General features: G+C 44.3%; 1 protein-coding gene across 1 annotated transcript in view; it reads left to right on the forward strand.

Moving 5' to 3' along the window:
• Positions 1-13,430, forward strand: part of SH2B3 (SH2B adaptor protein 3) — a 257,173-nt gene that overhangs the window by 201,815 nt on the left and 41,928 nt on the right. The window contains exon 4 of the mRNA XM_082259691.1: positions 11,597-11,698. Within this exon, the coding sequence (XP_082115817.1) occupies positions 11,597-11,698 (102 nt within the window). The remainder of the gene's footprint in view (positions 1-11,596; positions 11,699-13,430) is intronic.

Genomic DNA, 13,430 nt, shown 5'->3' on the forward strand with positions numbered 1-13,430 from the left:
TCGGAGGCCCTGCCCCCTCGTGTCACAGATGACGTCATCTGTGCCACGAGGGGGCGGGGCCTCCTAATGACATCATAGGGGCCACGCCCCTAATGGCTATATAATAAGCTGCAGAGACCGGCATAATCACCGGAGACGTCGTAGGAGGAGGACCGGAGGAAGAAGAGCCGACAGCAAAAGAGCAGAAGACCAGAAAGAATAAGAAAAGAAGAGCGGACAGCAGGAGAGCGGACAGCAAAAGAGCAGAAAACCCCGGAGAGGAGAACACAAGAAGAGCGGACAGCAAAAGAGCAGAAGACCCCGGAGAGGAGAAGACAAGAAGAGCCGGATGAAGATTTTTAATAAACTTTCCAAAACGTCTCCTGTCGTTATTTCCATACACTGCCTTTTATGTGGTGAATGAGTAGGGGTACAGTGTACCCCATACCCATTCACAAAGGGAGGGGGTCCGGGATCTGGGGGGCCCCCTTGTTAAAGGGGGCTTCCAGATTCCGATGAGCCCCCTGCCTGCAGACCCCCACAACCACCGGCCAGGGTTGTGGGGATGAGGCCCTTGTCCTCATCAACATGGGGGCAAGGTGCTTTGAGGTGGGGGGGTGCAGAGCCCCCCCTGCCCCAAAGCACCAACATCCCCCCCCATGTTGAGGGCATGTGGCCTGGTGTGGTCCAGGGGGGGTGGGGCCGCTCGCTCGTCCCCTCCCCTTTCCTGGCCTGCCGGGCTGCATGCTCGGATAAGGGTCTGGTATCGATTTTGGGGGGGACCCCACGCCGTTTTTTCGGCGTGGGGCTACCCTCAAATTCCATACCGGACCCGAAGGGCCTGGGGGGGACCCCCACGCAGTTTTTTTCCCATTTTTGGCGTGGAGTTCCCCCTCAAGATTCTCACAGTGCAGGTCGCGCCGCAAGTCGGATCCGACTTGCGGTGCAACTTCCATTCAAATCAATAGGCTCCCATAGGGAACCATTGATTTTTGAATGGAGGCAAAAAAACACTGCTAAAAGCAACGTGGCCAAACGTGCAATAACGCAAATGGAAAAAGCTACTGAAAGCACGTTTAACAGCTGCTTTTTCCCGGTGTCAGAAATAGCTTTGCAGGACGTTTTTTCTAATGTCCCGTGTACATGGACCCTAAGGATGGGAATGTTTTGACCGTTAACCGCAAAATGCAGTAGAATGGCAGCAGGATTTTGTCACGATTTGCATTTTCCTGTGGCCGGCGGATAACCTAGTCTGCATGTACATGAGCCCTAACAGGTTTAGATCGACTTTAAGAAGGAATTAAAGCTAAGCTCCAGCTAACACTTTTTAATCAGTTACAGCAACAATTCTTTTCCCTTTTGGATTAACTAAGTTAGGTGACTATTGCAAGCACCCCCGTCCGTGTTAAATGGTTTGTCTCAACCCTCTAACTCACATGTATCAAACACAAGGCCCTCGGGCCGAATCTGGCCCTCCAGTCCATTTTATGTGGCCCTCACACTTCTCCTGGAGCTGCAGTAGAACTCCAGCCCTCCTTTGGGCCACCTGCACTTTCTGCTTTCCAGCTCTGCCACCAACTTCTTCCCAGCAGCAATACAAGGAAAGGGGGTGCACTTTGATGTAAGAGAGGGTGGGAGTAGACTCTAAACATCTGATGTAAGGGGGTTAGGATACTCTGGACATCTAGTATTACAGATGCAACCGGCCCTTTGAGGGCAATCATAATGCCGATGCGGCCCTTGATGAAGTTGAGTTTGACACCCCTGCTCTAACTGCTGCTTATGCTATACAGCTTGGTGTGGTAAAGGGATCTTAAAAAATGGCCAGAGCAACTTGTGCATATAAAGAAAAAATTGCCTAAAAAGAAAACGAATGCAGCCACTGACTACATCTAGGAATTGGCAAGCTGAAATATAATTTATATAACTTTTTTGTTTTTGGGCTAAATTCCACTTTGGACTGCTAGACTGTGTGATGCACATTCATTCCCATTATTCAGTGTCAGTTCCGACTGAAATATACCTTAGGATGAAAAGAGAATTATTTTCATGCAGCTTTTTTAAGTCTGACAGCAGCATGCCCATATATATATATATATATATATATATATATATATATATATATATATATATATATATATATATGTATGACCAGTGGCTTGCACTAAAGTATATGCAGTGCAGTGTACATGTGGCTTTGCTGCACTTTTTATGGACAGACCTTCGTTGTGTGTGTCACTAAGCTGTCACTTTCCTATAGACTTGTCAGATATGGCCGAATTAGCACATTTTCAATAATTTTTATCATGCCAATGACTTTGGAGCAGGTGTACATTTGTTCTGGACTATTAGAAAGTTGCGTTTTTTTTTTTGTCCTGGAACACAGATGGAAGTCTGTGGCTTCAGATTTAGCCAATGAGCATTATACATCATACTGGGTAAATCAGATTTCCTGGCACGTGGGGTCTTTGCTCTCTTCTCACCAAAAAAGACCCCGTTGTTCCAGTAAGTCAATATTAAATGACTAGTGTGAGCCCAGAAACAGAGGCGCGCATTTATTCCTCAGCCTGTATGTGCATGATGTGTAAATACACAGTGCAGCCATGGAATTGCGCTGTTTCGTATTTATTTGAAATAAAGCAGCACTTTACTTGTAACCCATACACTGCTGGTATGATTGACTCTTTTGTTTTTTTAATCTGGACTCTGATTTCCTCCATTTTATTTTTCACGCGGTCATTAAAGCGTTTGTTACCGCACCATTTTTTTTTTTTCTGAAACAAATAGTTACCCCAGCATTTTATATTCCTGATTTGTGTCTGATGTACCATGTACTTGTGTTAAAACGTATACTGTTCTCTTTGTATTGCATTGTATTGTATTTATATAGTTGAATGGAGTATGAGTCCCAGTTCACACTGGTGCAATGCCGGAAACCCTGCCATTTAGTGCCAGTTCCCGCATCGCACCTTAATTGCACACTGGCTTACACTGACATCTGCCAACCGCTGGGGGTGTCAGTGTAAAGTTAACCACTTCTGGACCAGAAGGTTTACCCCCTTAATGACCAGGCCATTTTTTGCAATTCGGCACTGCATTATTTTAACTGACAATTGCGTGACACTGGACCCACATAAAATTGATTTCCTTTTTTTTCCCCCACAAATAGAGCTTTCTTTTGGTGGTATTTGATCACCTGTGCGATTTTTATTTTTTGCATTAACAAAAAAAGAGCGACAATTCGGAAAAAAAAAACAACTATTCTTTACTTTCTGCTATATAACATTCCCAATAAAAAAATAAATAAAAATCAAATGTTTTCATCATTTTAGGCCAATTTGTATTCTGCTACATAGTTTTGGTAAACAAAAATCCCAATAAATGTATATTAATTAGTGTGCGCAAAAGTTATCGCGTCTACAAACTAGGGGAAAGATTTATGTAATTTTTATTTATTTATTTTTAATAGTAATGGCGGCAATCAGTGATTTTTAGTGGGATTGCGACAGACAGATTGGACCCCAACATTATTACAGTAATCAGTGCTAAAAATATGCACTGTTACTGTAATAATGACACTGGCAGGGAAGGGGTTAACACCAGGGCCAATCAAAGGGTTAAATGTGTCCCTAGGGGGTGCTTTTTAACTGTGTGGTGGATGGGCTTATGGAATGAACACCGGGTCCTGTGTTCCTATATAAGAGGAACACAGGATCCCTATGTTCATTGCTGACAGGACAGCGGTCTGCCGTGTTTACAACAGCAGACCACTGTTCTGTCTCCATGAGGAGCGATTGTGGGCAATCAAGGCAGCCAGACCCGCAGATTAGCTTCCCCTGTGGCGAATGGGCGTGCGAGTGCCCCCACTCGCAGTCCTGCTAAGCGATGTACAGGTACATCGTTTTGTGCAAACGAGCCGACCTGCCACAGTATATGTACGGCGACTGGTAGGCAAGTGGTTAATAACACCCCCAGATCAGTTCGAACTGTCAAATGGTGCAGGAATGGGATCAGATAGGTGTGAACATCCATGCGATCCGATACCAGTGTAGACCAAAAAAGGGTCCTTGTGCAGTTTGTATGGCTGAATTCGCATCGCACAGACATTGCATGTGATCTGCACAGCATGGCGGTGCGAATCACATGCGATGTCTGTGATGGCACAAGTGTGAATCCAGCCTGAGGGTGATTTACGAATGTCAAATAGGCTGTTCACTTTGCTAAGGAATTTTCCCCAGAACTTAGTGAATGTTGAGAAAGTACTCTTATCACAGAATACCCAATCACATATGAGGTAAATAAAAATAAAAAAATGCATTTTTACTTGCACATAATTGGATTATGGAAGTCAGGAAAGCTTCACTTTCTTTTGCAACTTCCCTTTGTAAAGTAAACAGTCAATTTGCCTTTAATTAGCAACCCGGTGTCTTTATGGCTAAATATGATCTCCTGTCTGGAAAGTACAACCAGGGCTTGCAGATGGTTCAGACTGGGAGACTTTCCTCGCCAAACATTTTTTTTCAAACATTCATTCTAAAATGACTGTGAAAATGGTGACACATCCCAAATTTGTTAAAATATAGAAGATATACTAAGACGGGACTTTGGAGGCACAGTATTTACAATAAAACGTTACGCTTTTTAATCCATAATAGACAAAATACAAAACATTTACACACTACTGCAAACAAATTCTAATAAAAATAGAAGAGAATCACATCATAGGCAATGACGTATATTATCTTGACATATGCTAATTCCTATTTGCTCAACGCGTTTCTTGGACATAATCCAGTTCTTCAGGAGCCTTCAGTATTGTCTATTGTATGTACTGATAGAAATAGAAAATCATAATTAATAACACAGATGGGGGGAGGGGTGATGAATGTGTGGGAGTGTCCCCATATGGACTCATACACATGGTACCCCTGGGTGGTGTGGTTGGTGAACTTATTATTATATTGCAATGGGATGGTATATTGTGTTATTAATTATGATTATTGTATGTTTCTAATAGTACATACAATAGACAATACTGATGGCTCCTGAAGAAGTGGATTATCTCCATGAAAAGCGCTGAGCAAGGAAGAATCAGTATAAGTCAATATAATATACGTCATTGCCTATGATATGATTTTCTGCTATTTTAATTCAAATTTTTGTTTTGCAGTAGTGTGTAAATGTTTTGTATTTTGTCTATTATGGAATAATAAGTGTAAAGTTTTATTGTAAATGGCGTGACTCCAAAGTCCCATCTTAGTCCCGGGGACAACTTGTCAGGAGACTTAGCCGCCTGACAAGCCGCGCTCCATTCAGTGCAATGGAACCGTTCTAATTGGAGCAACTCAAGTCGCTCCGACTTGGAAAAAGGTTCCTGCACTACTTTGGGGGCGACTTGCATTGGCTTCTATCAGAGAAGTCGTTTGCGACCTTGAAGCCGCCCCTGTGTGAACCAAGCCTTAGGCTAGTTTATCTTGAATATATTTTAAAGTTTTAGATACGGTGAAGAAAGGCTGGAGACCCTGCCAGGCTTCTACTGATGTGTTAAACCATTGGGGAGATTTTTCCTCACTTCCTGTCCCTGTGATGTTTATTCAGAAATGGGGGGGGGGGTCATGAATGAGAGAAAATCTCACTGAACTCTGGTTTGAGAAATGTACTCTTGACTCAAACAATTACATTTCATTGCTCTCAGCCTCCCAAAAATCCCCACGTCTTTATTTTATTGCTGTGATTCGATTTCCTGTTAGAGGGTGGCTACTTTCATTCTCTATGGTCCTACTAGGAGTAGGAATGTAGCCACCCTCTCTTGCTTGCTCCCAAAATAGACTAGAGACTATGGACTATGGGATTTGTAGTGTGAATAGTGCGCATGACTGCAACTAATGAGCACTGTTTGATCCAACCAAACAGAGGGGAGGGGGAAAGGGAGAGGTCCCGGAGCTCATAAAAGGACATAACAATGAAGCAGAAAAACACAGTAAACAATTTCATGAAAATTAGACCACAGGGTCAGTAGGTTTGGATGTGCATGGATTATTTTAGGGAAAAGGGATATTTTTTGTGCCACTTTAAGACAGTGATTCTGTTAGCAGGGCTTGTGTATCTTTTTTTTTTTTTATTAGTGTGTTTTTGTGTTGTTAGAGTAATATGTGTTTATGCTGAACTGTATGTATACATTTTATGTAGGTGTGGATTGCCAGTGCTCAGCTGCGATATATCCATTTGAGGAATTACATGGTAACTTAGAAATCTGCAAATAATGTATACAGAGATCTATTAAAATGTAACATATGTCTCACAAAAATTCGAATGTGTCTGCAATCCAGCTCAGGAGCGGGGGAGCTAAAGAGAAGGAACCTTTTCTTTTTGTTCTCTAACTATTGAGAAACTCAAGTTAAAACCCCTCTGAATTACAATGCATAACCTGGGTACACAAACCATCAGACATAGGGCTACTCCCATCAAGCTGATTGTAACAGATCCCCAATACTTGTATTTCTGTCTTAGGTCTCCAGAATCTCACGTGATGCAGTGACCCGGCCCCACAATTCCCCCCCAAACATCAGCCTAAGCTCAATGAAGGGTAAAACAAAAGACACTTTATTCAACAACTCACTTCCAATATATACAGTCTCATGTGTTTGATGTGATTATAATATGCAAATGCAATTGCATACAGAACATAGTCAACATACCTTGACCATCTGGAAAGAGACAATAGGTGAATGAGACTGCAACATTATCATAATTAATTCAACAAACAACAAGCCCAAAACATAGCCGAATACGTATTCCTAGAAGTGTGAACACACACCACCTCTAAACAGATGAAAGCAGAAGACATAGGCTCTCAGACTGCCCCTCTCCATTTTCAACACACCTTATTATAAACTTAAGTGTCAATTCACATCCCCCCAGTATACCATAGCTGAGTCTTATGTCATTAGCATCTGTTTAGTCTCTCATGGTGTGAAGTCCTTTGTTGTAATATGCAGCTTAGGCCCAAAGTCTGTGTCGCTTGGGGTTACAGGGACTTGAATTCAAAGTAACAGTACTCCAAGGTTCCCCCAGCATACACCCCCAACCAGAGCCGCGCTCCCCTACAAGCCAGGGCCGTAGTCCGTAGGCAGGAGGCTGGCCTCCACACTCCTCCAGTAACCCGTGACGAACGTCCCAGCAAATGGGCGTTCGTCACACTGATCTTACACTAAGTGCCGGTTCACATATATGCGATGCGGGAACCCTGCAAATCAGTTCCCGCATTGCATTTAACTCGCAAGCAGTTCACACTGCCATATGCAAATTGCTGGGGGCGTCAATACAAAGTTAACGACACCCCTAGATCAGTTTGCATATCGCAGTGCGAACTGTCAGTTTGGACATGAATTGGATCGCATAGGTGTAAACCGCATGACATGTGAATGTCAATGGAGCCAGTTCACACATGTCCCGACACAGTTTCAAAAAGGGTCCTGTGCGTTTTTGGGTTCGGTTCAGGCAAAAAGTTGCACCTGAACCGGGGAACAGAAACGCACCGGACCCCGAACTCCAAACTGCAGCTGCACATATGTGAACCCCGGCTCAATCGATCAACTAAAAAAAATCATATTTTTTAAAAACTATAAAATATAAATAAAATGTGTTAAAAAAAATTAATAGATTATCCAATAAAGTCCATCAGAAAAAAAAGTGCAAACATTTCATTTATATACTTGTGTATCAACAGAAATCCATATTTCAGTGTGGATAGCAAAATCTTCACACCCAACTCTCAAGCTGCTTACCAGACGCTATGACCCCAAGATGGCGTTCTGGCTGCACTTTATCCCAGTATCCCCATGGGATGGATGGATATCAGGAGCCAAGATTCCAGGATGGATTACCATACAACCAGGATGTTCCACAATGGGCTCAGTAAAAGGGAGAGATAAAGGAGGAACTCAGTGTTGCCATTAAAAATCCAGGCTTTTTAATGAAGGTTATAACTACTTACCATAAGGCAGGAGTAAAATCGCATATTAGACAGTCAATCACATGCAGACACCCCAACGGATGTGATGTAGAGCTGTAGCTCCTCCCGACTAGTTTCGTTGAAAAGAACATTATCAAGGGATAAAGGAGTATTCCCTATGATCATACACTATACAATCCATATTGTAAGGGCATGCACAATTGGATAGACATTGAATAGATTGTGTAGGTTTATCTTCGTATTACATTGCTTTCCTATACCTGTATGATAGAAAATACCAGTAAAACTACATTTAAATTAAAACAAAACTAAACAAACCTAATCTGTTGTTTCAAATCTGTTAAAGCCGAGTTCCGTCCAAAAGCTGAATTTTGGCTTTAAGGCCTCCGTACCCCCTGAAATGCCACATTTGGCATGTCATTTTTTTTTTGGGGGGGGGGGAGGGGTACCTAGATTCGGCACCTGAACTTAGGTGGTTCAAGCAGAAGTTCTCCTCTCCCCCTCCTTCCCTGCAATCTTCTGGGACTTGTCACAGGTCCCAGAAGATTGCCAGTCCACTCAGGATGTGCAGTGCGCACCTGGCTGTGAATCCACAAGCTGTCACCGCCGGGTGCCCACACTAGAGATGCTGGCGGATGTGCAGTGCGCACCTGGCTGTGAATCCACAAGCTGTCACCGCCGGGTGCCCACACTAGAGATGCCGGCGGATGTGCAGTGCGCACCTGGCTGTGAATCTACAAGCTGTCACCGCCGGGTGCCCACACTAGAGATGCTGGTGGATGTGCAGTGCGCACCTGGTTGTGAATCCACAAGCTGTCACCGCCGGGTGCCCACACTAGAGATGCCGGCGGATGTGCAGTGCGCCCCTGGCTGTGAATACACAAGCTGTCACCGCCGGGTGCCCACACTAGAGATGCTGGCGGATGTGCAGTGCGCCCCTGGCTGTGAATACACAAGCTGTCACCGCCGGGTGCCCACACTAGAGATGCTGGCGGATGTGCAGTGCGCACCTGGCTGTGAATCCACAAGCTGTTACCGCCGGGTGCCCACACTAGAGATGCTGGCGGATGTGCAGTGCGCACCTGGCTGTGAATCCACAAGCTGTCACCGCCAGGTGCCCACACTAGAGATGCTGGCGGATGTGCAGTGCGCACCTGGCTGTGAATCCACAAGCTGTCACCGCCGGGTGCCCACACTAGAGATGCCGGCGGATGTGCAGTGCGCACCTGGCTGTGAATCCACAAGCTGTCACCGCCGGGTGCCCACACTAGAGATGCTGGTGGATGTGCAGTGCGCACCTGGCTGTGAATCCACAAGCTGTCACTGCCGGGTGCCCACACTAGAGATGCTGGCAGATGTGCAGTGCGCCCCTGGCTGTGAATCCACAAGCTGTCACCGCCAGGTGCCCACACTAGAGATGCCGGCGGATGTGCAGTGCGCACCTGGCTGTGAATCCACAAGCTGTCACCGCCGGGTGCCCACACTAGAGATGCCGGCGGATGTGCAGTGCGCACCTGGCTGTGAATCCACAAGCTGTCACCGCCGGGTGCCCACACTAGAGATGCCGGCGGATGTGCAGTGCGCACCTGGCTGTGAATCCACAAGCTGTCACCGCCGGGTGCCCACACTAGAGATGCCTGCGCCACGGGGAGAGGAGGGAGAGAACCGAGGCTCCTGCCGGCCGCATCGCTGAATCGTGGGACAGGTGAGTGTGTGTGTATTAAAAGTCAGCAGGTACACTTTTTGTAGCTGCCAATTTTTAATTAACACAAAACGGCTGGAACTCCGCTTTAATGTGTTACTACTGAACATGAACCACGCAGTGTAACATTAACATTGTGGGGATAGTAATTTGCTGAAAGTATTAGGTTGTACTCTTCTACACAACAGATGTTAGAGCTTTTGAGAAGTATGGTAACTTTTTGGTCACTTAGATACAGTAACATTTTAAAGGAAACCTGTTTTCACCTGAAATAGCTGAGAATCCTCAAAATATTCTCCCTGACATCCTTGGTTTCATAAACTAGTTCAGAGGTCATTGTGAAGGTTATTCACCGCACTGGAACTGTGTAGTTAAAGTGGTTGTAAACCCTCACATATACCCAGTGAAGTGACTGGCCTCATGTGATACACACAGATCAAATAAATCTTCCTACATAAGTTGTACCTGTTTATCTGCTGCCTTCTCTTCTCCTCATCTGTTCATTGTCTGAGAGTTCGAAAAAAGGAGATGAGAGCTGAAATTACACTCAGAGGAAAGCTCTGAGAGCTGATTGGAGGGAAGAGACACCTCCCCTTCACTTCGCTGTCTACCAGCTGGAGATCCCTCCTGTCACCTTTTTTCTCTTGGTGTCAGGAAAACTTGTCAGAAATGATTCATGCTGATAGCAGAGGAAGAAAGCAGCAGACAGAAATGACACTTATGCCCCATACACACGTGCAGATTATCTGCAGACTTACCAAAACCATATAATATGAGGTCAAACCTAAACACTTTCAATTTGTATGCAATCCGGCAGGCCCTTGCACTACATAGAAAAGGTAAGTCTGCAGACAAAAGTCTGCAGATAATCTGCACGTGTGTACGGGGCATTAGTGCTCTTAATTGAGACAAGTACACACTATAGAGGGATATGCTGTGTTCATATTTCATGTCTGAGTTTTTCAACCACTTTAACCTAATGACAACATTTTTGTTTTTTCATTTTGGATACAATAAGGGAGAGTTATAACTCCTGTTATGTTTTTTTCTTGCCATCTGTGTCTCATTGGGCGGATTTCCCTTCACTTCCTGTCCCATAGCCAAAATAGGAAGTGAGAGGAGATCAGTCCACATGTGGGTGTCACCAGAACAAGTGTCTCCTCTATTCCTGTTCTGGTGACAACCCAAAATTTGAGGTTTTCTTTCACTTTCAAGATGGTGCGCAGGACAAAGAGAGGGTGAATCTCCATAACGGCGGCAAAGACAGCAACTAAAAACTGACAGGGTTCTAACCCCTCACTACTCTACCCAAAGTTTACAAAAAAGTTTTGCCTTTGGTTAGGTTCACTATGGCCATTACTATTTAGGGTGCCTCAGGCAGGTATTAACCTCGATGAAAGATTCTCTTTAATCATCTCTGTTTATACCAGCGCCTTGCTTTAATGGGTGAGAGTTTAAAGGTTAACTAAAGGCAAAACTTTTTTTTAGTTTTGAATAGAATGGAGAGGGATTAGAACACTTTTTGGTGTTTGTGCCCCCATTAAGGAGATTCACCCTCTCCATTTGTTTTGTTTACCATTACTATTGAAAGGGAAAGTAAAACGAAAAACCCAAATTTTGGAATGTCCCCAGAAAAGTAATAGATGGGAAATCTTCCAATGGGGGCACTGGTTCTTATGACATGAAGGTCCCCAGGGACATCCCTTAGTTTGTAGGGATTTTCTCTCACTTCCTGTTTGGCTATGGGACAGGAAGTGAGGGAAAATCTCCGCACTGGGACACAGATGGCGAAAATAAATCTGACAGGGGTTATAACCCTCCCTTGCTCTATCCGAAATGAAAAAAAGAAAGTTTTGCCTATAGTTCTACTTTAACAAAGGGTTGCATTTGTATTTTCTACTTCATTTTCTTATAGTCCTTCATCTTTCTGTCCTCTGCAGTGTTCCAAACCAAAATTACGGGTTCAGTGTTCTGCCATCCATGAAATAAGAAAATGCAGCCGCCTGGAGATGCCGGATAACATTAACACATTTGTGCTCAAGGTAAGAGCTTTGCAGAGAAAACTATGTGTCAAAAAGACAGTGGGTGGATTTACTAAAGGCAAATAGACTGGGCACTTTGGAAGTGTAGTTGCTCTCATTTTTCCCAGAGTTTAGTGATTGTGGTGAAGCTCTGCTGATTTCCATCATCCAATTACACTGAACAAAATTATAAACGCAACACTTTTGTTTTTGCCCCCATTTTTCATGAGCTGAACTCAAAGATCTAAAAATTTTTCTTTGTACACAAAAGGCCAATTTCTCTCAAATATTGTTCACAAATCTGTCTATATCTGTGTTAGTGAGCACTTCTCCTTTGCCGAGATAATCCATCCACCTCACAGGTGTGGCATACCAAGATGCTGATTAGACAGCATGATTATTGCACAGGTGTGCCTTAGGCTGGCCACAATAAAAGGCCACTCTAAAATGTGCAGTTTTATCACACAGCACAATGCCACAGATGTCACAAGTTATGAGGGAGTGTGCAATTGGCATGCTGACTGCAAGAATGTCCACCGGAGTTGTTGCCTGTGAATTGAATGTTCATTTCTCTACCATAAGCCATCTCCAAAGGCATTTCAGAGAATTTTGCAGTACATCCAACCGGCCTCACAACCACAGACCGCGTGTAACCACACCAGCCCAGGACCTCCACATCCAGCATCTTCACCTCCAAGATCATCTGAGACCAGCCAACCGGAGAGCTGCTGCAACAATCGGTTTGCATAACCAAAGAATTTCTGCACAAACTGTCAGAAACCGTCTCAGGGAAGCTCATCTGCATGCTTGTCGTCCTCATCAGGGTCTCAACCTGACTGCAGTTCGTCACCGTAACAGACTTGCTCACATTCGATGCGTCTGGCACTTTGGAGAGGGGTTCTCTTCATGGGTGAATTCCGGTTTTCTTAGATCTTTGAGTTCAGCTCATGAAAAATGGGGGCAAAAACAAGTGTTGCGTTATTAATTTTGTTCAGTATATGTGCATGAAGCAAAAATGCTGTTTTAAAAAAAATGTCCTTGCTGATTGGGTAGTCTTTATAAAGTGAAGCTTTACCATATTTACTAAGCTCTGGGGAAAATAAGTGCAACTGCACTTGCGAAGTGCCCCGTTGGCTATCAATTTGGATTGATTCTCTCCTACTATACATATCAGTTTTACATACATTTATGTATCTTCATAGCTGGCGGGTTGTTGAGATGTGATGATTTACTTTTCTGTTATTCGTCACATATGACATGTATGTGCAGTCTACAAGCAATACCCTTTTTGACTTAAAAAAAAAAATGTGTTTTATATCTTGTATTTACTTTATTATGTTCACAGTCAAAATATAAAACTTTTAGTCCCGGTTCACACTAGGGCGACCTGTGAGGTGACCGCCATAGACTTCAATGTTATGAAGTCCGTTGCGGTTGCTCCGAGGTCGCGGCGAGCTGCTCGCACCGCGACCTCGGAGGTCGCGGTGCGAAGTAGCGTCGCCTGCATGTGAACGGGGGCTTAATGGTGACTCTGCTTCACATTCAAACCCCAACTCTGGGCTAAATATTTTTAAAATGTTCCCCTAGAGGTTAGAAAAAAGCTGCTCTGGCTGCAATACCCTTCTTCATTCTTGGAATATGTGCCAGAGTACCTCCCTTTCCATGCAAAAGGTCCTCAGTGTTCCAGGTTGAATGATGTTCAGGGTCACCCCACCTAGAAGACTGAGGAAAGATTGTGAGTGCAGGGCAGGGG

This window comes from Pelophylax lessonae (assembly GCF_965119305.1).
Source record: "Pelophylax lessonae genome assembly, chromosome: 1".
NCBI classification, from domain to species: Eukaryota; Metazoa; Chordata; class Amphibia; order Anura; family Ranidae; genus Pelophylax; species Pelophylax lessonae.